The following is a 26,132-nucleotide window of genomic DNA, read 5'->3' as shown; positions in this document are numbered from 1 at the left end:
ACAGCATCAGCTGGCACCTGCCCATTTGTTTCCTGGTACCTAAAGGGTTTTAGCTAGGTATTGATAAAACTGACTTAAACAAGTATCACTGATTTACATTTCTGATGGAACCCAGGGCCAGAAGCAGTGTCTTTTAAGAAAAATTGCTTGATATTCTTAAAAGAAAATCTGAAACCTACTTTTTCCTATCGATCCAAATTATCTGGAATAAAAAGGCACACTAAACTGTTGGGTTTCTTAGGTTTGCTTTGCCTTGAGCCACCTGCCATGTATCATTTCTAAATGAAAATTGATTTCAGAAGAAAAAGTCCAAAAATATTTACATATATTCTACTACTTGCTAGGAAGGGCATAATATACACCACTTTTAAAAATAAAAGCATAAATATCTATCAAAATCCCTTACAAATTTTTTCAAAAAATCTAATAAAAATTTTTTTTTTTCAGTGCTAGGGATCAATTCCAGGGCATGTTGCATGCTAGGCAAACCCTCTACCACTGAGCTGCATCCCCAGTCCCAAAGTTCTTAAAGAAAATATTTTAAACATCTACTCTTACAGAAAATCAAGGGAAAATAAATAGTTCTAGCAGGAGAACCCTACAAAATAAAAATAGCCTTGACATGCATCATTTAAAAACAGGCATCACACAGGCCTCATTTACGACAAGGTTTAGATGCGTTGGATTTGAAGGAAAAAAAAAAAAATGCAGCTGATCACAGGCTTATCCCGGCAAGGATGTATTGAACTTCAGCATTGTTTTGCAGAAGAGTCCTTTCTCCTTTCCCCAAAGACCTCTGAAGAAACTTAAGATGCTGTGCTGTTTCAAGATCTTTTTTAAAAATAAGGTATTCTAACTGCAGAACACACTTGTAATTAAAAATTCATTAGCAGCACATATGAAAAATTTAGAAATTAGTAGCTATCTTTTAAGAGATGAATCATATTAAAGCAATCATTATACATATTATTTTGGAGAGGGGGAAGCTCTTGCTTTTTACTGAACAAAAATGCTTGTTTTGGCCTAGCCTCCAAGAATCTCTTCTTCTAGCTGTACATTCCAGGACCAAGGCCACTCCCTTACCTAGGAGCAATCTAGACTAGGGGATTAGTCCCCAACACATCTGCTCATTAACCCTCTCCAGTGCTGAATGACTGAGACACATAAAACTTTACACATTTTTACTTAATAGACATTAGGAAGTGAAGATGGCTTTTGTTACAGCTAGTGGAAATTGGTGACCCCCCCCAAATAAACAGGAAATAATGCTACTTAAGTCGTATGTCCTAAACCAAACAGTAATGTGCCAAGTAAATCCAAGGTACTGTCTCCTAGCATTCAGGCCTCAATAATAGTGTTCACAGAGAACAAAACCGAAGTGCTGTTCAGACCGAGTGAGCCAGCAAGGCACCCCTGATGTGCCATTTCTTATGGTACTACCCATGCTGGGCAGAGCACAAGATGGGGATCTGGGCCCACGTTAACCTTCCTGTCACTAAAGACATATACACCTTGTGTATTTCCTAACTGGCAAAGGCTTTCTCCACCATCTACTAATAATTTACCAGGCTCATTTGTTCTTCCTCTGTGGGTAACAAACCCTAGCTACTGCTGGATGGTTAAGTACTGGCAAGGTAAGGAGAAAGCAGCTTCAGAAGCGTTAAGACTTAAGAAAGAAAAAAAAAAAATCCAGCCAGTGATCAGTGAAGAATTCCACCCATCACGCCCCTCCCCCCTCTTTCGAATTTCAAGACAAAGGGTGTGCGCACTTAAATGTAGTAAACTCAGAAAATTCCTAGAAAGCCCTGTGGAGTTGACACATATTCAGCTGACGCCATCGCTTTGGGGTCAGGGCCTGCCAAATCTGGCCAAGAGGAACTTAGTACTTGCCAATAAGGTGGCACGGAACAGGCCAAGGCAGGTGGAGTGGGTGGTCTAGCCACACCGAAGGGCCCTCCCAACCTCCAGTGCTGGGCAGAAGAATGACAAAAGTCAAGATTTAGGGTTCAGTTCCAGCTGATTTTATTTCCTTCTCAAAAAAAGTTATTTACAGAAGGTATATATCAACAATCTGACAGGCAGTGAACTTGACATGATTAGCTGGCATGATTTTTTTTTTTTTCTTTCCCCCAAACATTGTTTTCGTGGCCTTGAATTTTAAGACAAATATTCTACACGGCATATTGCACAGGATGGATGGCAAAAAAAAGTTGAAAAACAAAAACCCTTAACGGAACTGCCTTAAAAGGCAGACGTCCTGGTGCCTGTCCTTATTTTAAACATACATACACACAATCTTTTTGCTTATTATAATACAGACTTAAATGTACAAAGATGTTCTCCACTTTTTTCAATCTTAAACACAACAGCTATAAACCGGAACACATATGCTATCATCATGCCATAAGACTAAAACAATTATATTTAGCGACAAGTAGAAAGGATTAAATAGTCAAATACAAGAATGAAAAACGCAGTACATAGTGTCGCGAACTCAAATCGGCATTTAGATAGATCCAGTGGTTTAAACGGCACGTTTTTGCTTATAAAAAAAGTGCAAAAAAGATGTGGTTTACAAGTTAAAGCTACAGGATCCCTTTTTGCTGTAAATGCACCAGTTCTAAAGCCTCTAGACAGAAGAGTATTTCGTTTAAATATCTGTTTTCCTTAAAAGCACAGAATGCTTGGCTAATTCTCCTCCCCATTGTACAAGCCTGGGGTTGAAGGGTGGACACTGGTGGCAGGTTAAGGGATACTGTCACTTTAAGAAGCCTGCAGATTGAAGTGTAAACATGGAGAAATTAGGGGCTGATTTTTTAAACTGTGTGAGATATTAACCAGCCGCCCTATTATAAAATCAGGAAATCCAAACAGCGATTTACACCGATTAACACCCCCTTTATATATTTTTTACAAAAATACACTGAGAAAATAATCAAACGTTTTCATCTCTCTTGTCTTTTTTTGTTTTTTAAAAGTGTCAAAAGTCTACATTTAAATATAAAAAATTAAAAGTTAAAACTCTAGCCCTTCAGTGAAGGAGACGTAAAATGGCGTGGGTAACAACAACTACAAAAAAAAAAAAAGAAAAGAAAAGAAAAGAAAAAATAAAGGAAAAGAAAAGAAAGAAAAAGGGAAAAAAAGAAAGGAAAAAAAAGAAGAAAGGAAGAAATAAAGTCAACAGAAAGGAAAGTCAAAGAAAGGAAAGAAAAAAGGGATAACATAAGAAAAAAATGTTTGGCCAGTATAAATACGTCCACATATAAAATGGCATCTGATTACATTTACAAGGAAAAAAAAAACAACAATAAAAAAAAAAAAACGAGGATGGAGCATCGGTGAGGGAAAAGACACGTCTTCTCATTTACACCTAGAAGGAATAAACACACACACTGAGAAAAAATTTGGTCCTGAATTGTTTTTTTAAAAGTCCAGCACAGATTTGAGTTGCGTTTGAATCCTTTAAAGAGTTAAGAATGAAAAAAAGCTGGTGATAATTCTGTCGTAGGAATCAAACATAGCGCCATCTATCTGCTTCTTATATTATCCTACACTATTTTAAAAACTGCTCAACAGTCTTATACAGAAATCTTTAAAAGATAGACAGGATAACATGCTATATTAACCCCACCAGTGAAATAATCCAACACCATCACGATTCCGAGTAAGAGAAGAAACCGTTCCCGAAGCCACTCGCCCTGCGCGGCGCCCGCGCGTCAGTCTCCTCCGGCGCCGGCCGCGCCCCGGGCGCTCGCGCTGCGCCCCGGACACCCGCGCCGCGCCGGACCCTCGGGTCCGCGTCCCCCGCCCCGCCCGCCGCCACCGCGGCTCCGGGCGCCCCCAGGTCCCTTCCCCGCGCGGCCGCACCGCCGGGCCTGCCTCACGTCTCCGCCTCCGGCTGCAAGGACATGGGAAAAAGAAAGCGGGGAGAGAAAAACCCAAAGGGGCATCCGCCAGCGTGGAGTCCCGGTCCCAGCGCTCCCCTGGACGTATGCGGGCCGCAGACCTTCGCCGGGTCTTCCTCGCCCGCGGGCGCTGCCGGGGCTGGGGGCGCGCGGCAGGCATGCCCCCTCCTCTCTCGACCAAGAAACCCAGTAAAATAAAAGGAGACCGCGGAGGCGAGGCGAGAGGGCGAGGGTCCTCCAGTCTCCAGCAAACTCTCTCGCTGCCTTCTGGCTGGGGGTGCGCACCAGTCCGGAAGCTCGCTGCAAGGGGAGGGGGCCTCTTCAAGCAAAGGGGAGGAAACTCGAAGTCGCTTTTTCGCCATCAACAACAACATCAATAACAATAAAGGTCGCCCTGTCTACCTCGCCTCCTGCGCGTCCCTCCCGCGGGGCCCCGGCGCCCCGGCCGGGAGGTGGGGATGCGGCGCGGGTCCAAACGCCCCCGCGCTCCTCTCCAAGCCAGCGCTGCTCACTTTTTTCTTTTTCTTCTTCTCTTTTTTTTCCCTTTTCTCTTTCAACTCTTCATCTGTTCTTTTTTTTTCTATTTTTTCTTTTTTCTATTTTTTCTTTTGTTTTCTTTTTTCTTTCTTTCCTCTCTGTCTTCCCCGTCCCTTCTTCTCCCCGCCCGCACCCTTCAGTAGGTGAAGACCAGGTTGGAGATGCTGGACTCCAGCCAGTCTCCCGAGATCATCTCGCTCACCTCGGGCGTGCAGTAGTCCGGGAACTCGAAGTGCGAGCCGGAGCCGGGCTCAAAGTTGAAGTCCAGGTCCCGGTCCAGCGCCGACGACGAGCTGAAGCTGCCCAGGGACATGCTCTCAAAGTTTGAGCTGGGGTTCAGGTCGAGCAGGTCGTCCTCAAACTCGTCGTCGGAGGACGAGCCCGAGGAAGAGGAAGAGGAGTGGGACGAGGTGGAGGACGCGTGCGAGGGCGCGCTGGACGGGGCGGGCGAGGCGGCGCGCAGGCTGGCGTAGCCGCGGTGGTCCGCAGGCGAGCGGCCGGCGGCCGGCGACGAGGCGGCGCTGCTGCGGCCGCTCAGGCTCGGCGCGTCGGGCGAGCAGCCCGCGCCCCCATCCTCGTACAGGCCCAGGGGTCGCTCGGGTCGGTACCCGCGCCCAGGCCGCCCACGGGCGACGCCGACGCGCCCAGGCCGCCGAACAGGTAGACGCGCTTCACCTTCTTCTCGGCCAGGTGCTTGCCTGGGGCCGCGAGTGCGGTGGAGGCCGAGGTCGCGGCGGAGGCCGAGGCCGCCGCGCTGGGAGTCCGCGCCTTGTACAGCGCATGGTGGTCGGCGGCCGCCGCGGCGCCCAGGGGCAGCAGGGCGGCGCCCGACTGCTCGGCGGCGAAGGAGGCGGCCGCAGCTTTCCCGCCGCCGCCGCCGCCCGCCAGGACCAGCTTGGCGTGCGGCTTGCTGACCCCGCCGCCCGCGCCGCCCGCCACCTTGGAGCCGCAGCTCTTCTTCTGCGCGGGTTTGGAGTTGGCGCCGCCGCCGCTCGCGCCGCCGCCTCCCCCCGCGTTGCTGCTCCCGCCGCCGCCGCCGCCCCCGTGGCCGCCCCCGCCGCTGCCACCGACCTTGTCTCCCTTCTCCCCGGGCTTGGAGGCGGCTGCGGCCGAGGAGCCGGAGTTGGCGTTGCCGGACTTCACCTTCTTCCTGGGCCGGTACTTGTAGTCGGGGTAGTCAGCCATGTGCTTGAGGCGCAGCCGCTCCGCCTCCCGAATGAAAGGGATCTTGTCGCTGTCTTTGAGCAGCTTCCAGCGTTTGCCCAGCCGCTTGGAGATCTCGGCGTTGTGCATGTCGGGCGACTGCTCCATGATCTTGCGCCGCTCGATCTGCGACCACACCATGAAGGCATTCATGGGTCGCTTGATGTGCCCGCTCGGCGTCTTGCACCAGCTCGGGTCGTCGGCCTTGCCGCCCGTGGAGGCGGTGGAGCCGGGCGTGGGGGAGGAGGCGATGCCCAGCTCGAGGCCGGCGCCCGAGTCCGAGCTCTCGCCGGCCAGCAGCGCTTCCGTGTTCTCGGCGTTGTTGGTTTGCTGCACCATGGCCCCGGCTCGGCGGGCGCCCACGCGCGCTCACACCCTCGCGGCGGCCGCGGCGCGATCGCCGGGCCCTCCCGGCTCCCCGGGCCAAGTACACGCCGAGCTGGAGGACGCGCGCGGCGGCCGGGCGGGCCCCTCAACTCCTTGCCGGGGCGGAGGTGGGCGAAGAGAGAAAAGTCTCCAAAAGATACGGGAAAGGAGTACTCGGCCGCTCGCAGAGGAGTTATAGTTCCCAGACTGGAGAGCCTCTCTCCCCCGCGCTCTCTGTGTCTCACCGCGCTGCAGTTTGCTCGGTGGGTCGGCTCTGGGTCTGGAGACCGTGCTGAGGTGGAGAGGAGTTTCTTGAATGCTGGTGCTGAGGCTTCCTCCAATGCAAGTTTCTCGCCGCCTCCCAGGCAAGTCTTTTTCTTCTTCTTTCTTTCCCCTGAAGCAGTTGATTCCAGTTCACGAGCGCACTCGGTAGCTCAGGAAAGCGACATAGTCTCTATCACTCAGTCCCTTTCCTACAATGCAAAGCAAAAACGACTCTGGCTCCGGGACTCTCTGTGGGCGGAATCGGCACTAAGGAGTTTGTGCAATTATTTTGTTGCAAGGTAGGAAGCCAAAAAGCCTGCATGCAACAGACTGGCATGAATAAATGTATGTTTCCCCCTCCCTTCTGCAAGAAGGGAGCTGGTAATGGCAGAGTTCCTCCGGTGCAGACTCTTAAAGAGCGTGCAAGAGCTAGAGACCCAGGAAACAGGCCTCTTCCCTGCACACACAGTTTCTCTTGCTGCAGCTTAGAGCAGACCCCAATTCCGCCTCGCGCTTCTTTATCCTTTCACAGACTTGGCCTCAGCCAATCAGCCGCTGTAACTAACGCTTCCTCGTGCCAAGCCCCTCCCCCGGGCTTCCCATTGGCTTGGAACCCGATGCAATAATAATCTCCGCGTGCAATGAGAAGCTCCAAATCTGACCTCATTCCAATTTACAGAGCAAACTTTTTAAAAGGGCTAGAAGTACAGCTGAGATTTCTGCTGCCTCTTTTTTCGTTTCGCGCTCTCTCTCTCTCTCTCTCTCTCTCTCTCTCTCTCTCTCTCTCGCTGTGTGTGAAGAGGATGTTAATGCATGAAATTATTAAGGGGAGAGACGGAAATGTATTCTAACCCATTATGTTAGATAACAAGGGGCTTGGAAAGGGGGGTAAGGGTGAAATACTGTAAATGGAAGCTTTCTGCTTAAAAGCCGAGTGATTATTTTTATTAGTTCTTTTCAGCATTGGAATAAAGAATCAGACTCCAGTGCAAAATCTGTTCCTGGGCTCCTTCTTAAAGCCCAAGATGTGAGGGGGGAGGGAAAGCCACAACAATAAATCAGTGGATATTGAAAACCATTAAGAAAGCGGTACCTAGACACCTGTCATCACAATTATTTTAACAACTTTAGGTACAGCACAGATGCTGATGTATTGTGTAAATCCCTTCAGAACAGTTTCTGTGCTGTTTGTGGAAGGCAGAGAAGATGACTTTTTGCAGTAATTGCTTACTCTTAACCAAACAGGGGTTAACGATGGTTATTTACAATGATTTAAACTCCCCTGTAAATCCTGTAGAGCCCAAACAGGCGCTTTCCCTTGAAACACATTAGGTAGTGCTCCATAATTACCTCGATGGGAGACTTTCCATAGAGTTTTGTATAGGATGATAATGGTGAGGATAGGGTGGAAATTGACTTTACTTTCTAAATATTTGTTTTCCACCTTTTCCAAAGGAAAGATTGGTTCACTTTCTATTTCCCTCTTTCCCACAAAGTCCTCCTCCAACTCTTGCTCATATATTTTCCTGTATGTGTGTTACTCGGGTAAAGAGAGATTGCAGCAGCAGGCGATGACTGGCGGCAGAGGAGAGCAGAGCCTCTGAATTCATGTGAGGCCTGGCTGCCAATCTTTCTTACTGGGTTTGTCACCGGGGGTCTGGGACTGTCTCAGCTGAGTCATCTGTTTTATCAGAACACCGAAGCTCCTCTGTAGATTGCTGTGAGTGTTCAGTGAGTTTGGGGCTGTAGGGGACTGTATGTAAGCCCTCTGCGGATGCTAGTACCCTTTCTTGGTCCCTCACACACTGGGTCTAGCAAACAGCAGCTTGTTGTTCAGGAGGCTGAAACGGGACAGGATGATCACTGATGTGGGAATTTCATCATGGATCATAGATGTTGACCACACAGGGCCACATGGTCAGCATCCTCATGATGAGGATGTTCCAAGATGACAATCCCAAGAAAGGAACTTCATGAAGAATATCAAAGCATGTGGCAAGGAAACAGTGCCTAGGTGTTCAGAATACATGTGCATTTGGCCACACAAATCATGATCTGAAATTTCAAGTTTTAGTAAAAACTGGCCTTCCTTAACACTGTAATAGTATGCTGATTTTCTTCAGGTCAATGGTAGATGGTTAGCTTTGCATTCAGGTCAAGCTAGGGCTGGGAAGTATATTTCCATGTTTTCTTGTCAAATCTTTAAAGTATGTGGGCTGGCAAGAGGCCCAGGTTGTCAGGTTTAGAATTTTACTGGAAAAAATACCATAGAGAGCTGATTGGATCTCTAAGGATCAACCACAAGCAAGAATGTTTTAGTGGGTAAAAGCAAATAATTTTTGGCCATTAGCTACCCCAGGTATATACTACTACTTTTATTTTTTTTTCTAGAAGAGGGAATCTTAAAACAAAAAAAGCCCAAAAACTAAAAACACAGACAACTTTTTTGCATAGCAAATTTAGTACGTCCTCCTACTAAATTTTTGTCCTTATTTTTTTCTGCTATGCACAGAAACATACCTGTAAATGTTATGAATCTGATATAAAAATGATCTTAAGAAGTCAGTTATTTATGAGGTCAATGTTTTCATTAGAATAAGAGAAAATAAATATATTTATTTTGGGATTTGTACTAAAGAATGGTTGGAGGGTATAGCTAGTTTGATAAGTCAGTTGAACTGAGTTTCAACATAATTCATTATATTTCTAATCACATTCACACTTCATCATTGAATATGATGGAGAAAAAAATGAAAGTTAATCAAAATGGTCATAGTAATTATGTTCATGTTTAAAGGACAGAATTTTTTTTTTTTTAAAGAGAGAGTGTATTAAAAAGTAGTCACTGGTCTAATTCTGTGGTTAGATGTATTTTCTGTATTTTAACACTTCGAGTAGATTTCAAGACACACCTTTATTTTATATACCACTAAGGAAGAAAAACCACCAATGGAAAAACGGTTTTCATCCCTCTACATGGATGCCTCCCTGATGAAATGAAAAGGTTTCTCTTAAAATTAGTGAAATGTGGAATTAATAACTTCCATTTACTTTACTAGGTGATTTTACCTGTAGAGAGACGAGTGCTTAGATTTCTGAAGTAGGTCTGTTCTTAGGTGTTAGATCTCATAGAATGTTAAGAAAATATGTGACAAAGGGCTTCTTATTAAAGTCATCTTCCAACTGGGTAAAGCACGTGCACATGGGAATGTATGAGGCTTCTGAAAACCAAACAATGAGAAAAGATTTCTGTGTTCTCATTACCTAACTTCATATGTTTTGTAATCAGTTCTCCATTACTGACATTTTTTTTCCCCAAATACCAGCTCAGCTCTTCGGTGGCCCCTACTTGATCAGTACTCAGTGTTCCCTCTGCTGGTTTTGCAGTACATGAAGTAATTCTTAATGCTACTCTTAGCTGTATTAACAAAAAGCCAAGATAATTTTGCAAAAAAAAAAAAATAAATAATAATGAAAATAAATAATCCTACTTTAAAATAAGGAACTAATTGTCTTTCCTGGCAATGATGTTAGACATTTCAAATTTCGAATGAAGGTAAAATAGATAATAAATCATTCCATTAAATAATGGAATCCATTTGAGATGTAAGTATAACATCTGCTAATGCAGTTCTTCTGTCACACACCTGCAAGACATAAAATGGTAGGGGGTATGGATGAAAATAAGATTCTGTCCCACTCCTTAATATATTCCTATAGAACTGAGGGGAGAAAAACCTGACCAGAGATTCGTTGAACAAATCTCCTGGATTTGCACTGATTTGCACGATTTTTGGCATGCCTTGGTTGTAGAAACTGTGATTGTAGGAGCTGGTCTGACCTGACAAGCACTCAGTTCAAATAAAACAAAGAGTGGGAAAAACCCTATTGTCCTTACTTTAGTTGACAGGGAAGAAGCCCTGGGAAACATGATGTCAGTGGCCTTTGTCCCCTGAAAGGCCCCAGGCTTTTTGTTTCAGTTCATGGAAAAAGACCCTCCATCCAAGGCTGATTTACTCCTCAGTCAAGGAGACAAACCTAACTTGCACCTCATGTGTCTGGGTTGATAAGGTTGTATTGGAACTGGACTAGGGGAAGGGGATTGTACTGAAAAATAATATACATAAGTAATTCTTATTTACAAGGTATTAAAACATAATTCTGGGATAAATGAAATCTGATTTATTTTTACTCTGAGAATACACTGGGATAAGAACCCCGTATTTCTGATCATTCTTTCCACTTTCTCCTCCCTCATAACCACTCACTAGCCATAGTAGACTCAAGCAAGCTCTGCACACCATGCCAATCAATGCCAACTCGTTACTCCTTTCCTCTCAATTTTCTCATGAGAACAAGCAGAAAACGAGTGTTGGCCACGTAGATTCGACGCAGAAATACGGCTTCTGCTCGCTCTCCGGGGGTAGGGCCGCGGCACACCCACACACAGCGTGGGGTGCTCTGCAGCCAGCCGCCTCCATTCTGGGGAGAGCGGCCGCCAGGTGGCAGCGCTGAGCCTCCCTGCGCGGGCGAGGAGACGCTGGGAAACGTGGGGATGGTCAGATTTCTTTCTTCTCCCTCTTTCTCCTCTCCCGAACTGCTACACCCTCCAGCACTTTACCTTCTTTAGGTAGCGGTTGAAACGCTCAGTGGCTAATAGGGCGTGTTGGTAAATTCTGATCTTTCCCCCCATAAATCAAAGTTCAGGGCCACCAACTGCCGCCTCCTGTTCACTTGTCAGAAGGTCCCAGTGACTGGGGAAACCAAGCTCGCATGCCCTTCGGATCTAGCAGCCCAAGCCCGGAGGCTATCGGCCCCGGTGCCCGCACAGTCCTGCGGAGTCGGGGATGGCTCAGAAGGCAGTTTCTCCGACAGCGGCCCCGCCTGGGGAGAGCGGCTGCAGAGAAACCGCGCGCACCGCTTCAGGGCTGCCGAAGGCCACCCCTTCTCCTACAAGAAATGGCTCCCCTGCATCAGAGCCTCTCCGGGCACAGCCACGCGGCGCGCAGTCACGGCTCTCCTCCTCCCCGAGCTCGCGCGGCTGAGCCTCGCCTTTCGATCGCAGTTACAGGGAGGAAACAAACTGGAATGGACTCAGGCTGTGCTTTTTGGTGGAAGATCTGTCCTACTGAGAAACATGTTCGGGCGATCCTGTCGGCAGATCCTACCAGTCTTCCGTGTAGATTTTACGTCCGGGGAAGGAGCCGGGGACACGCGCGCGCGCACACACCGGGGAGAAGGCGCGCCGCGCCCCTGCGCGCGCCCAGCCTCCTTTGAAGTTGCGCGGGCCGTGGCTGGCGCTCGAGGCGGGGCGGGTGGGGGTGTCCTTTCCCCAGTGTTTGGCTCCTCCTCCCGCACGACCAGAGCCAGCTTGGTCAGCGACGACGATGCCCAGTTCCGCCACTGACCGGAACTGGCGCCGCTTGGACCCCGCCCTCTCGGGTCACTCCGACTCCCCCATGGTGTGAACGTTGCGTGGACGCCGTAGCGCGCGCGCGCGCGCGCGCGCTGGGACCCACACTTCGGCGAGCACCGGACCTTCGCCCGCAAGCTGGACACCCCTCCCGGTCCCTGCAGGCGGAGGCCCCATTTAGCGCGCAGCTGCTGGGTCTTTCTTCTGGAGGGCAGAGCGCGGGGGCCGGGAGCGGGGTGTGCGACGCGCGGCGGGAAGGAAAAGGCGCTGAGCGCAGGGAGGTTGACAATTTGGTTGCACCCGAATCCTCAAACGTCCCTTCCCCGGGGACCGCAGATAAGCGAACGTGCCTTGGTGCCCCCACTCGCGCGGAGAAGGCAGAAAGGCTGCGGTGTGCGGAGGCGCCCCGGGGTGCCAGGAGCCCTTGCCAAGGGGCGCGGCCTACGCTCCTGATGATTTGGCCCCCAGCAGCTGGAGGAGGCGGCTTCAGGTCTGAGAAGGGAGCATATGGCAGGTAGATAACAGGCTGCGCCCCGGGCGCAGTTACTTGGAAGCCAAGCGCTGCAGAAGGGCTGCGCTTGCTTTGTCCTCTTGGATTGGCTAGTCTCTGCCTTTCCGCAAGCAACCGCTGCAATCAGGCCTGGCGCAGGCGTCGGAGCAGGGCTCCCCGCCCGATCCGGGCGGTCCAAAACCACCCCAGTGGCCTCACCACGCGGTGTGGGTGGGGACACGTCCCGTGGATTCCCCGCCCCCAGCCCGACAGCCAAGGAGAAGCAATTACTTGGAACCCCATGAGGAAAGCGGCTGATTTCACTTATGGAAAAATGCTTGAACAAGAGCAACCCTCAGCCAGCGTTAGCAAACCAGTTGACCTGCAATTGGAGGCGAGGGCAGGCTGGGGCGGCCACGTCTGCCAGGGAAGGAACCCGCTGGAGAGTGGGTAGAGGGAAGCAATGCAAAATGTCAGATAAGGGAGAGGACTAGAGGCGGCGGAGGAGGGGGAAGAAGCGCTAGATTGCAAAGAGGGGAAGACACGGAGATTGCACCGGCTGCCAAGTGACGTGGGTCGGAAGAGGAGAGAGGCGGGCGCGTGGCCGGCAGCTGGCGCGGAACGCCCGGGCTCCGCCAGGCACTGGGTCTCTTTTCTTCCGTGGTTCCCCCGCCCCTACTCGCAGAGCAGGCAGGTGTCACGTGGGAAGCGGACTGTGCCTGAGGCGCGCGGGGAGGGAAAGGGAGGGACCAAGGAACCCAGTGTCCCGCTCAGTGTTGGGTGAGCTGCACACCTGGCCTCGGGACTCGCCATCTGCTCCTAGCTACCGCCTCTCGGACTGGAGAAAGATGCATGCCGCGTGAGAGGGAGCAGATGACTTCGCGTCAGGGACCACGGTGAACTCTAGGTTTATAATGCTCCTACTGTGTGCCGAGCGCAGCCTCGCTCTGCCCCACCCCTGGGCCCCGAACTGTACTGTTCTGATGTCCTGCAAGCTAGACAAGAATCCTGTGTGCATTGTAAAAGAAATCCAACTTTGAACTTTTGATTCATAAGCAAAGCGGCCAGGCCAAGGCGGGCGACTGAGATCTGCGGAGTCTGGCACCCTAACCTGTGGACTTCTGTGACTTTCTTCTCTGAGACTCCACACTTCCTTTCCCACATTCTCCCAAAGCACCCATCAAAATTTAAAACAAGTTAAAAAATCATTTAATGACTTTAGTTCTCAAGGAAAATAACTAAAGGCTAGTCTTTACCTCAAATTTAACTAGTTTTATAAATGTCAGGCCCCAAATACTGCCTTGATGTAACACCTATTTTGTAATATACCTTCACTATACTGAAATAAAATGTGTGGGTGATATAATCTATGCATGTATCGGTACTGTAAAAAACATAATGTAGAAACAATATGATAGAGAAATACAACCTACATAATTTATAATAAAACAGTATATACGTCAAATGTGTATTTAAAAAAATAATGTTGAAACAATATGATAGAGAAATACAACCTACGTAATTTATAATAAAACAGTATATACTTCAAATGTGTGTGGGAGGGCTGTATTTCACAGGAATGTCTAAATTGCCCAAAAAAAACCCAAAATTCTCCCTAGGGAGTACTACTGCCCAGAAGTGAATATACACTATGGGTGTCTGGCAAGTTCTAAATAATGAGGGCAGTATTGATATCCTGAGTTCTTACTTTATAGCAGACCTAGGAGATTGAGATTGATTAGCCTCCTGGTATTGGTGACTTTATGTGGACTTTTCCTCACTAACTCTTGAGTTTGATCACTGACTTGGTTCAGCCAGTGGACACTAGCAAGCTCTTACAAGGAATTGGCTCACATGACTATGGAGGCAAACCAACCCCAAGATGTGCAGCTGGCAAGTTGCAGACCCAGGAGTGGCAGTGGGATGGTTCCAGTTCAAAGGCAGGAAGAACCAAGGTCCAGCTTGAAGACAGGAAAAAACCACTTTCTTACTTGGGGGAGAATGAGCCAGTTCATTCTATTAAGAACTTCAACTGATTGAATGAGGAACTCCCACATCAGGGAGGGCAATCTTCCTTACTGAGCCCCATAGGTTAAAACATTAAATACACCAAATAAAAACACCCAGAACGTTTGAACAAATATCTGGGCACCTCATGACCCTGTCAAGTGGACACATAAAGTTAACCTTCACATTAACTGGTTACTACAGTTCCATCTTAGAAAAATGATTTTATTCAAGAATGGCTTTGAGCATGGTCAAATAAGTAGCCATCCAGAGAAGATATGTTGATGGGAAATTGGAAAGTTTTTTTTAACCCTCCTTTCTGATATCTGGCCCCTCTGACCAAAAGTAACAGCAAAGCTCCAATAACTGGAATTTACCCTCCAATTAGAATGTATATTCTTTTCTAATTAAAATGTATGTTATCCAATAAACTGTGATTGGGCAATAATGGCTTACAGTAGGTGGTGACTTTTCCAGCAGGTTCAGGAAGGTTTTGATATGGGAGAGCAGTCAGGGAGATTGAGAGTCTTGCCCAGGGGTGACTTGGGCACAGGGCCCACAGCTACAGCGCCTGGCGATGAGAAAAGGAAGAACCAAAGGTTAAAACTTGCTATCCTCTGTAAACATATAACTTTATTTTCTTGAGGCTGGAAAGTCCCTGATGTTAATATGCAAGATAGTATCACTAAAATTGCTTAGACTTTAAGGTATGTTGTAGCTTAACTCAGAATAGATACAGCTTTCCCTTTCATGTATATGCCTCAAGGGGAACATTTTTTAAAGGCTCCTGAGGAAAATCCATACCTTACCATGTGATTGGAGGATATTCTTCACTAACCTTCCTTTAGAAGTGATTTTATCATGATAACCATGGCCTATGCAATAGTCCAAATAACAGTTTCTAGATTTTAGAATTCGGCACTTTAAAAGAGTAATCAGAGAAAATATGTCTTTGTGCTATTTTAGGTGTCCCTTACAGTTCCTGCCTGGAAAGCATGGACCCTGCAGGGACCAAGCTCAGATGCTGGGCTCGTGGAAGTTACCTCTTCTTGATGCCAAGTCCAACGCAGGCCCAGGGATTCTCAGGACAGCTTCCTCAGCAGCGTTTCCAGAGTCAGGCAAGGGCTCCCCAGCTGACAGGTGAGCTCTCTGATTGACATGAAAGAGGGGGTGTAGGGCACTCTCCCCGATCCCAGGACTCAAACCCAGGGCTCTGCACAGGTGCTAAGCAAGCGCTCTTCCGCTGTGCTACACCCGCCTCTTTGCTCACTCTTCAGACGCCTCTTCCTGGGTGACCTGTGTCATTTGTGCTCCTAGCCCATTGTGCTTGATGAGGCTCGTGACACTGCCTGGAGGACTGGAGATCCACTCAACTCTGTATCCCAGCTGAGAGGAAAACTGGCCATGGGTGAATACTGGACAGCTGTTCCAGATTACCTATGGAATTGATCAACTTCAGCTATGGAAATTTAAATGTTCTCATCGGCTTCTTTGTCTCTGTGACCAAAAGAGCTGACAAGAACAACATAGAGGAGGAAGTTCATTTTAGCTCATTGTTCTAGAAGTCTTCAGTCCATAGACCCTGGACTCCACAACCCTGGGCCCAAGGTGTGGCAAACATCATGGTAGAAGGCCTTGGAAGAGGAGAGCAGCTCAGAATGTGGCAACCAGGAAGCAGAGAGTTCTGCTCACTACAAAATATACACCCCAAAGGCATGCCCCGATGACTCTCCTCCAGCCACACCCCACCATTTAGTTACCACCTCGTGAACTCATAGCAGTGGATCAATCCACTGTGCAGTCACGGCTCTCATAATCCTTTCACCTTTGAACATTCTTGCACTGTCTTACATATGAGCTTTTGGGGAATACCATATCCAAACCTTCAACATAAATACTATTGCCCTTTCAGCTGCAAAATAAAAACAGTTATGCTCTTCCAGGAAAAAAATTTTTTTTTAACCTGGACTAATATTTTAAGATATTGTGTTTTGTTGTTTTGAAGTTCTAGGGATTGAACCCAGGGCCTCATGCATGCTAGGGTAGTGCTGCACCACTAAGCTACTATCCCCAGCAGAATATATTTTTAAATCACATTGAGATTAAAAAACAATCTTTAGAGACATAAACAGTTCTACTTCCGAGTATGATGTAGTAGCAGCAGAGAGCTATCACAAGAAGAAAAGATAGTACAAAAACCATTTAAAAGATTAGAGATCTAGAGAAGCACATGAGACTAGAGAAAATAAAATCTAGAAAGAGAAAAGGCTGTGCTATCTGAGCCGAGGCTCCCAGGTGCTCACAGATGGAGCAGACAACCAGCCTGAAGGGAAACTACAGAAGGCGTTATGGCTGAGTGGGTTGGCGAGGACACGCAGCAGTTACAGCGCCATCAGATGGACAGCCACTTGTCCTCACAGGATATTGACTGAGTGCTAGTGCAATGCTTGAGGCTGGTAGGTTACAAAGACAGAAGTCAGCTGTAGACCAAGTCATGCTAGAGGAAGGGACGTGCAAAACAAATCAGCACCCCCCTGCCTGGCAGAGCCCCTTGTTATACAACATCACACACACACACACCCCTCTCCCTTTCAAAACGTTTGCCAAATTTTCAACCTGGATGAGGAGGGAAGTTAAGGAACTAAGCTCCACATCTCAGACATAGCAACCTAGAAGATTCTCAGTCAAAAGCATGGGAAGGAGACTGGGGGTTAAATCAGTGGGAGAGCATGCGCTTAGCATGCACAAGGCTCTGGGTTCAATCCCCAGCATCCCGACCCCTGCCCAAATACAAGAAGGCCATGTCCAAGAAAGGGCTGGACTGGAATCTAAAATGGCAGACTAAAATCTCTTCTTAAAGTCTCTTGTTACTTAGAAGACAAAGTTCCACTGGAGGTTGGTATCTGCAACAAACACAGAAGGTCCTGTCCCTTGAAACAGTTGAACCCACAGCCCGATTGAGTCTAACTCAAGAGGCAAGCCAGAACCCAAAGGCTGGGTGTCAATGATCAGCCCCTCAATTTGTCTGCCCAACAGACAGGACTACAAACTCTCTCTGGGGAAGAAACGACTTCAATCTCCAAAGTTCTTTTACATACACTATACATCATAAGTCACAAAATAATGAAATGTACCAAGAAGCAGAAAAATAGAATCAAATGAGAGAACAAGTAGACAGTGGCAGTGGCCCAGCTAGCACCCAGGTGTTAGAGTTACAGGACTTGAGCTGTAGCTGTTACGAGTGCTTTTAACAGAAGACAATATGGAAAAAGTAGAGGGAAAGATGAAGGGTTTACAGAGAATTGCAATCTTTAAAAAGTAAATGAATGGCCCTTCTAGAAAGTACACTATTTTAAGAATTCATTGAATGGGTTTTATATACAATAAGAAAAAGAAAAATACAGGATCAGTGAATCCAAAAAGAGTCAATAGGAAATATCCAAATGTAAGTCCAGGGAGAAAATGAAAAGGATAAGAGAGTTCAAGAGGCTTGTGAGATACAGACACTTGAACTGCCGAAATCTGGAAAGGAGAGAGGAGGGAATGGACCAGGAGCAACACATGATGAAATACTTGCTTGGAATTTTACAAAATCAATGGTAAATATCAACCCATGGGCCCAAGGATCTTAATAAGCCCCAAGTTGCTTCAAAACAAAGAAAATTACTCCTAAGAACATCTTTGAAAACCAGCATTAAACAGAAAAAAATCTTAAAAACTTCCAAGTGGGGTTGGGGGCGGGGGAAGACATACCAGAGTATGTTTAGGATAAAAGATTATCTGAAGGGAGAAAATATAAGACTTTCGGCTAACTTTTCACAGAAACTATGGAAGTCAAAAGACAATCTAGGGACATTTCTAAAGTGCTGAAAGATAAAAAGAAACTTTTAAAAAATATACAAATCAACATCCTTTTAAAAAAAATGACGGTTATAAAGAAATTAGACAGAAGCTAAGAGACTTTGGTTTTGACAGACATACACTCAAAGAAAGAGTAAAGGAAAATGTTTAGGCTGAAGGGAAATAATCACCCAAAGAATCACAGAAGTACAGGAAGGAGTGGAAAAGAATAATAAAGTGTAAATACGTGGCTAGATCTGAAGGGTCACTATTTAAAGCCACCCTGGGAGCTGTGGCTTTTGCGTTTATCTACAACAGTGAAACAGGAGCAATAGCACACGGGGGTGGGGGCGAGTTTTACAGAGTAAAACTGCTGTAGATTTCCGGCAGTGTTTGGGAAGAGGACAGTAAAATGTCAAATAAGCACAAGCAAGTTTTAAGGTAGCCACTGAACCTCGGAAAGAGCCATGCAAAAGGTTCTAACTAGAAAGCCAATAGAGGAAATAAAATGGATTATTAAAATATTCAATTAATTCAGAAGTAGTCAGGGAAGGCAGAATCAAGAAAGTAAGCATAGATAGAATAAGTAGAACACAAAGAACAAGACCACAGACTTACAAGCAAACCAAATCCATCATACAAATGGACGGAACACACCTATCCAAAGACCAAGAGAGCCAAACTGGCTTCTAAAAAGACCCAACTCTATGCTGCTTACAAAAGACACATTTCAAATATTACACCCAGAAGACAAGTTAAAGAATAAATAGATAAATAGACCAATGCTGTGAAACATTAGCCAAAAGGAAGCAGGTGTGTCTACATTAATATTAAAGAGACTTTGAGGCAAGAAATATTCCTAGAGAGAAAAATGTCATAATGACATAATGTAACTGAAATGTAAATTGAAGTTGAAGACTTCACAGCTTTGAGTAACCCCTGTGGTCTCCCTGTGTCCCCTACCTGATTCATGTGTTGAAGCTTAATAGTCAATGAAATGGCAGGCGGAGGTGACTGGGATGTGGGGCTCCAGCTGCCTGAATGGTATCCGTGCCCTTGCAGAAGAGTTCGAGGGAGCCTTTCTCCCTACCACCCACCTCTCAGACCCAGCAAGAGGTGCCCTGAGAAGCAGAGGCCTTAGCCCACCACCCACCTCTCAGACCCAGCAAGAGGTGCCCTCTGTGAAGCAGAGGCCTTAGCCCACCACCCACCTCTCAGACCCAGCAAGAGGTGCCCTGAGAAGCAGAGGCCTTAGCCCACCACCCACCTCTCAGACCCAGCAAGAGGTGCCCTGAGAAGCAGAGGCCTTAGCCCACCACCCACCTCTCAGACCCAGCAAGAGGTGCCCTGTGAAGCAGAGGCCTTGGCCCTCTCCAGACATGGGTTGTACTGACACCTTCATCCTGGATTTTCCAGCCTTCAGAACTGTGAGAAACAAATTTCTCTGGTTTATAAATTACTCAGTCTACGCTGTTTTGTTATAGCAGCCCAAACAGACTAAGATGATAACTAATCGATAAAAACAACCAACACCAATAAGATTTGAACACTGTCAGCTAATTTGACTTAATTAACATACACAAAATAATACACCCAATACTGCAGATTCAAAATCCTTATTAAATTTTGTGTCTTAAGTGAAGTTTTAGTGATTTCAAAAGACTAGTGTTTCACAGAATATGTCTTTAACCACAGTGGGACTAAAGTGAAAATGAATGGTTAAAATGTTATGAGAATACCCCAAAGGTTCGAAAATTAGGCAACATGCTTTTAAATAACACATACTTCAGAATTAGAAATTAGAAATTATTTTGAACCTATCAGAAATAAAAATATGACATATCAAAATGCACATACACAAAGGTAAATTTATAACTTTATATACATATGATACAAAAGAAAAACCTAAGACCTCTTGGATTCCAACTACAGAAAGTATAAAGAGTAGATCAACCTAGGTAAAAGGAAGAACAATTTAAATCTAAGTGCATAAATCAATGAAATACAAACAAGATGTACCACAGAGAAAAATAAGTTGGTTCCTGGAAGTGATTAATACTCCTAGCAAATTAAGAGAGGGAAAGCCCTCATGCAAATTACCAATATCGTGAATGGAAAGGGTACTTTCATACAAATTACACAGACACTAGAAAGTTTATTTTAAAAAAAAGCATAATTAATAGCTCTAGGCCAATCGATTAATAATTTGAAGGAAATGGGGAAATTACCTTTTATAAAATTTATAAAAATTGATACATAAGGAAGAAAATATGAATAATTCTACCTCTCTTAAGTAAATGGAATCTATAATTTAAAAACCTTTCCCCCAGGAAAACATCAGGTTCAGATGACTTTTCTAGTGAATTTTTCAAAAACTTAAGGAAGAAATAACACCAGTTTTACAGAAAAATTAAATAAATAAAATTCAAAGACCAGAGAAAGGGGTGATGAATCACAATTAATTCTTTGAAGCCATATAATTTCAAAGCTCAAAATGCAAGGATATTATGAGAAAAGAAAACTACTTTCTAGTATTCCTTATGAACACAGATGCAAAATTCTTTTTTTAAACATTTTCAGTATCTTTAGTTCTGCAGATCTAGAATGTTTATAAGTTCATTTTTGAATATACAAAAATACATTTAAACCTGTCAGGAGATAGATGCAAACATTTTGAACAGAATACTAGCACGTGAAATCTAGCAGTATGTACAAGGATAATGCATCATGACCAAGTAAGGTGTACCCCTGGAATGCAAGGTTGGCTTAATACTTAGAAATAATCAATGAAATCGATCACATTAACAGATTAAGGGAGAACAACCATACAATCATCTCAATAAGTTTGCACAAAGCATTTGATAAAATTCATATTCTGTAAGGATTAAAAGAAAAAAGCCTCCCTGGAAACTGGAGGTAGAAGGGAATTTTTCAAGCTCATAACCTAAAACAGTACACATAGTAGAATTCTGAACTTTTTGGCTGAAGTGGAAATATTGCAAGAATGTCTACTTTCTCCACTGTTATGTAGTTCTTGGACTAGAGTTCCTACCCAAATAAGAAGGCAAAAGACAGTAAAAAAATATACAAAGATTAGAAGAATGAAGTAAAATTGCTTTTATTTATAGGTAACATGATTTTATATATAGAAATTCCAAAGAATCTGCTCTGTAGATTGTATCTGCAATCTCCTACGAAGGTCCACACGTTAAGGGGTATTGGGAGGTGGACCACTGAAGAGGTGGAGCCTGGTGGGAGGTCATAGGTCACGGGAGACATCTGGACCTCAGGCTCTTCCTCTCCCTCTCTGCATCCTGGCTATGAGGTGAGGGGTTTGCTCTGCCAGGTGCCCCTACCACGATGAGCTGCCTCGTCACAGGCCTAAAAGCAGGGGAGTCAACACATCAGGGACTAGAACCTCCAAAACTGTGAACCAAAATAAACCTTTCCTCTTCATCATTTGATCACCTCGGATAGCGGATCACTAGCACAATCCACAAAATACCAAGATTAATAGGTGTGTGCAACATACTCAGGAAACAGAAATTCAATAGCATTTTCACAAATTAACAACAAAAAACCAAGACATTAAAAATATGCCAGGTAAAACAGCATCAAAAAAAAAAATCACAAAATACCGAGGAATAAATTACACAGAAGAAGTGAAAATCCACTGCTCTTGAAACCATAGAACTTTTCTGAGAAATTAAAATGACCTAAATGAAGAGGTATACCATGTTTTGGGATGGAAAACTCAATTTTGTCAGTGGCAAATTTCTCCAAAACTAACCTATCCATTGTTTAATTGTCGGAAATATTCAAACTGATTATAAAATTGGGTAGAAATGTGAAGGATAGCTTAAACAATCCCAAAGAAGCCAAACGGAGGTGGAGAACTTGCTATATGCCAAGGCTTAAGACGCACAGTGATTAAGGCAGTGTGGCCTAGTAGGAGACTCAAGTATAAACCCAGTGAACAGAAAGAATCAGAAACAGACTCCGTCTATAAAGTAACTTGAGGTATAACGAAGACATCACAACCGTCTTGTGGGTTCTCCCAATAAATGGTGCTGGGACAACTGTACGTTCACATGGAGCAAAACAAACAGAACAAAACAAAAATGAAGCTTGACCTCTACACCATGCATAGAAAATAGTTCATCAGAGAAAATACAGAAAGATATCTTTATGAACTTAAGATAGGCAAGAGATTTTGCACAGGACACGAAACCACTAAGCACTAAAGGAACCAAATACTGGAAGAAGAGATTCATAAAACATATCTGATGAGGGCTTTCCTTTTTTCCCATTTAAAAAAAAAATCAGGCAAAATTCTTGACTAGTCACCTCACAGAATTTATGTAAATGGCCATGAATCCTATGAAGAGATACATAGCCAGGAAATACAAAATTAAACCAGAATGAGACACCACCCACAAGAATGGCTAATATTAAGAGAATAACAGGATAAAATAACACTATCTGGAATTCTCACACATATGGAGGCCAGATACATTGGTACAATTTTATGGAAACTTACCTGACTTACTAAGCTGCCGTGTCCAGGAAACTCACATCTAAATCTATACTACCCTCCCCCCGCCACCACATACAGAAAACAAGTATATAGTTCCACTCAAAGACATACAAAGGATGTCCATGCCCTAAACCTGGAAATATCCTAACTGTCCATTAACAGAAGGATGGGTACATAAATTCTGGCATTTTTATGGAATGGAATGCTACACAGAAATAAAAGAACAGAAGGTATTTTGGCAAATAAGCTAACATAAAAGAGTATTGCATGATTCCATTTATTTGAAAGTCAGTAAAATTAAACCCAATTGTTAGAGATAGAAATTAGAGTAGTGGTTACCTCTCTATGAGAGGTTTATGGGAATGGTTATAAGAGAACATTTTAGAATACTTGAAACATTCAATATGTTCATTTGAGAAATACTTACAGACATATATGTAAAAGTTTTCAAGGATTTTACTAAAGATCAGTGCTGTTTGTCTTTAGTGTATATATACCTCAATAAAAAGATAAATAAAACAAATCAGAAAAAGGCAAAGGTATTTTTGAAGTCTGTATCATTCCACTTTCTGTTACTATAACAAAATATCTGAGTCTGGATAGAGCAAAGAGGTTTATTTATCTCACAGTTTTGGGGCCTGAAAGTTGAAGATCACGTGACCTCATTGGTTCAGCCTCTGGTGAGAGCTTTGGGGTGGATGACCTCACAATGGCGGGAGTGTGGGTGAGTGATCACACGGTGAGACTGGAAGCCAGAGAACTTCAGGGTCAAGGATCACCGTAACAACGTGCTCTCTTAGGAACTAGCAAGGGTCCCACAGAGCTACGTGCAGCCCTTCTGAGGGCAGGGCCTGTGAGTCAGTTACTTGTACTGGACCCGCCTCCTCAAGGTCTCACCACTTCTGAATCGTGCAGTGGGGACCGAGCTTCCAGCATGTGACTCTTAGGGGACACATTCAGACCACATCCAAACCAACACTCAATCTTTCTTTTCAATACTGCAAAGCGGGAGGCAGCGAACCTTTCTTGCAGAGAGCTGGACAGAAGTACGGAGGCTCAGGTGCCACTGGCTACAACCAAGGTCACTTACAAAACTGCGAGTTCATCAGCTCCTGCTGCAAAACCTCAGCAAAGATATCATCCCATGTTTAAAATAAGTCATGTAGAATATTGTCTGCTATAAAATGTGGAAATAGCAAGTTCTCTTCCAGCCCAAATACATGCACTGTGGTTGTTTTCAAAACACTGAAGTTTCCCTAAATGTAATGGAAAGTCAGGAACGCATTAAAAAAATAGGGGAATGGCATAACTTGCTTACTATTTCTTCTTTCTTGCTCTTCAGTTACACATGACAGTAGAGTGTACTTTGACATATGCATGCATGGAGTATGGCTTCCCGTTTTCACGGTGGTACGTGATGTGGAGTTACCTGGCGTGCGTTCACGTGTGAACACGGGCAAGTCCAGTTCTGCTTGTTATTTCTAAAACGTCCATCCCCCTGCCTCTGTGTGGAGAATTCCCAAGAAGCAGCTGGATGGCAGGGAGAATCCTCAGAAGGCCCCGGGGGTCGTCCCGGTCGGAGATGCTGGGGCTGGGGTTGGGGTAGAAGTGAAGGAGAGAAGCAGGAGAGGGAGATCTGGGAAGAGAGAGAAGCACAGGCCATGATTTAGGAGAGGGACCGCGGGGTTCAGGAGAGCTTGGTGAGTAGGTTGCCGAGCAACGCCGGGGCCTGCAGATGTTGACTTTCAGCGACACCCATCAGTGCCACCGTGTTCTCTGCAGCCTGAGTGGGAACAGGGAAGACAGATGGTCGGTTCATCTGGGTTGGAGCTGGGTGCTTGGCGGGGGAGAGATGCGAGGTGATTACCACAGTGTTTGCAGAGGAGTCACAGCAGGGGACTCAGGGCGCCGAAATAAACAGAGATGGGACGGGGGATGGGGAGATGGCACAGAAAGCCCCGGGCTGTGGTCGCAAGTCTGAGGGGAACGCGGTGGAAGCGGCGGGCGCCTGCGTCCTGGGGCTGAGATTCCGTAGGCCGCGGGGCTGGGCGTCCGGTGACCAGCAGCTCGGTCTTTTGGATGGTCACTCAAGAGGTGTTCAAGCTTCCAAAGATGGTGATAGGCAGAGGTGGACTGGAAGAGTGTCGGGCAGGTGCTGACGTCGAGCCCGAGAGCGGTGACAGCTGGTGACAGCGAGGAGGAGGAGGAAAGCGTCAATCAGCTGTGCGGTCTGAGTCCTGGAGGGAGAGCCCCCTCCCACACCCGAGGTGAGCCTGCCTGGGTAGGGAGGTGGCCCGAGGGACGGCGGGCCTGCAGAGGCAGCGCATCTGGCCACGGACTCGCTCCTGCGGGGCCTCGGAGAAGCCAGGCACAGGCCGAGCCCCAGGTCTGCAGGCTTCGCTCATTTCTTTTCTTCTTCTTTTTTAACCACAAATATGGTGACTTGGTTGGGGGGCATTTTCATGTAAAGTTGATCATAAAAGTACACACGATTTAAAGAATCTAGAGCTTCTATTTCGGAAGATGAGGAAGTTCTGGAATTGCTTAGTGGTGACGATGGCACCACGCTGAATGAACTGGACACCACTGAAGTGGACACTGAGAGGCAGTTACGTTGGCGTCTTGGTCCGCATCATCTGCTGTTGGAAAACGCATTGACTGGGCTATTTCTCACTGTTTGAAGGCTGGGAAACCCAGGATCCAGGCTCAGTGAGATCCAGTCCGGCGAGTGGGAAACCCAGGATCCAGGCTCAAGGAGATCGGGTCTGGCGGGGGCCCACTTCCTGCTTCACAGATGGACCTTCTTGTCCCCTGCATGTGGGAAGAGGCGCAGAGCCCTCTGGGCCTCTTGGTAAGGCACTGATCCTAGCAGCAGGGGTTCACCCTCACAAAAGTCCCGACAACCTTCCTCTTCCACATATTTGAAAAGCTGCCAGCGCTCGCAAAGGTGGTGAACCAGCAGCCCCGTGACTGTGTCTGCCCTCAGACACGTTTTCTGTGCCCTCAGACCCTTTGGTACCAGTGTGTGTGTGTGTGTGTGTGTGTGTGTGTGTGTGTACATAAAGAAAAAGAAAAAGGAGAATACTTTCCAACAGGTAAAGGGCTGAGGATTTCATACAGACCCCTTTTCAAAAGTGGGCTGCGGGGAACCTGGGCCCGCGTCCCCGGGAGTGGCTCAGGGTGCTGGGGAAGGCCTGCACCCCAGGCTGGGTTGGCACCTCCCGCTCGGCTCCTGAGTGGCTTTCACCCTGGCGGGCGCCCTGCTGTCTGTCTGTCCTTCAGCATTGATAAACGGGTGAGCTAATCGTGCAGCCGGGCAGCACAAAGAGCACAGAGCAAGGTGGATCCTCAGGGCCTGTGGTTGAGGGACGGGGCGTCCGCCCACTCCCCGGAGGAGGAGAGCCGTTTACTGAGTGAACAAAGCGTGTCCCAAGAATGCTGTGTGGCGCAGACCGTTACTTCACCCCTGCCCAGCTCCTGAGGGCAGCCTGTGCGCCTCCCTGATTTATATAAGCTGTTGACTGCTTAAAGTTTTAAATAAAAAAGTTTTAGTAAAAAAGTCTAACAAAA

The 26,132-nt window shown here is 46.2% G+C and overlaps 2 protein-coding genes across 2 annotated transcripts; one reads left to right on the top strand and one right to left on the bottom strand.

The window, feature by feature from the left end:
* Nucleotides 1-2,068: 2,068 nt before the first annotated feature.
* Sox4 (SRY-box transcription factor 4) lies at nt 2,069-6,779 on the bottom strand. The gene is given in 2 exon segments (XM_047558338.1): nt 2,069-5,030; nt 5,033-6,779. Coding segments are annotated over 2 exon segments (1,404 nt in total). The 5' UTR covers nt 5,985-6,779; the 3' UTR covers nt 2,069-4,578.
* On the top strand, nt 5,983-16,116 carry LOC124989470 (uncharacterized). Its single transcript, XM_047559293.1, has 5 exons — nt 5,983-6,139; nt 11,066-11,465; nt 11,555-12,202; nt 15,152-15,325; nt 15,503-16,116. Exons 1-5 carry the CDS (start codon nt 5,983-5,985, stop codon nt 15,573-15,575), a joined length of 1,452 nt encoding a protein of 483 aa, XP_047415249.1. The 3' UTR covers nt 15,576-16,116.
* Nucleotides 16,117-26,132: the final 10,016 nt, after the last annotated feature.

Source organism: Sciurus carolinensis, chromosome 7 (genome assembly GCF_902686445.1).
Source record: "Sciurus carolinensis chromosome 7, mSciCar1.2, whole genome shotgun sequence".
Classification (NCBI taxonomy): Eukaryota; Metazoa; Chordata; class Mammalia; order Rodentia; family Sciuridae; genus Sciurus; species Sciurus carolinensis.
The sequence above is the reverse complement of the archived record's forward strand: the minus strand, read 5'-3'. Positions and strand labels throughout refer to the sequence as shown.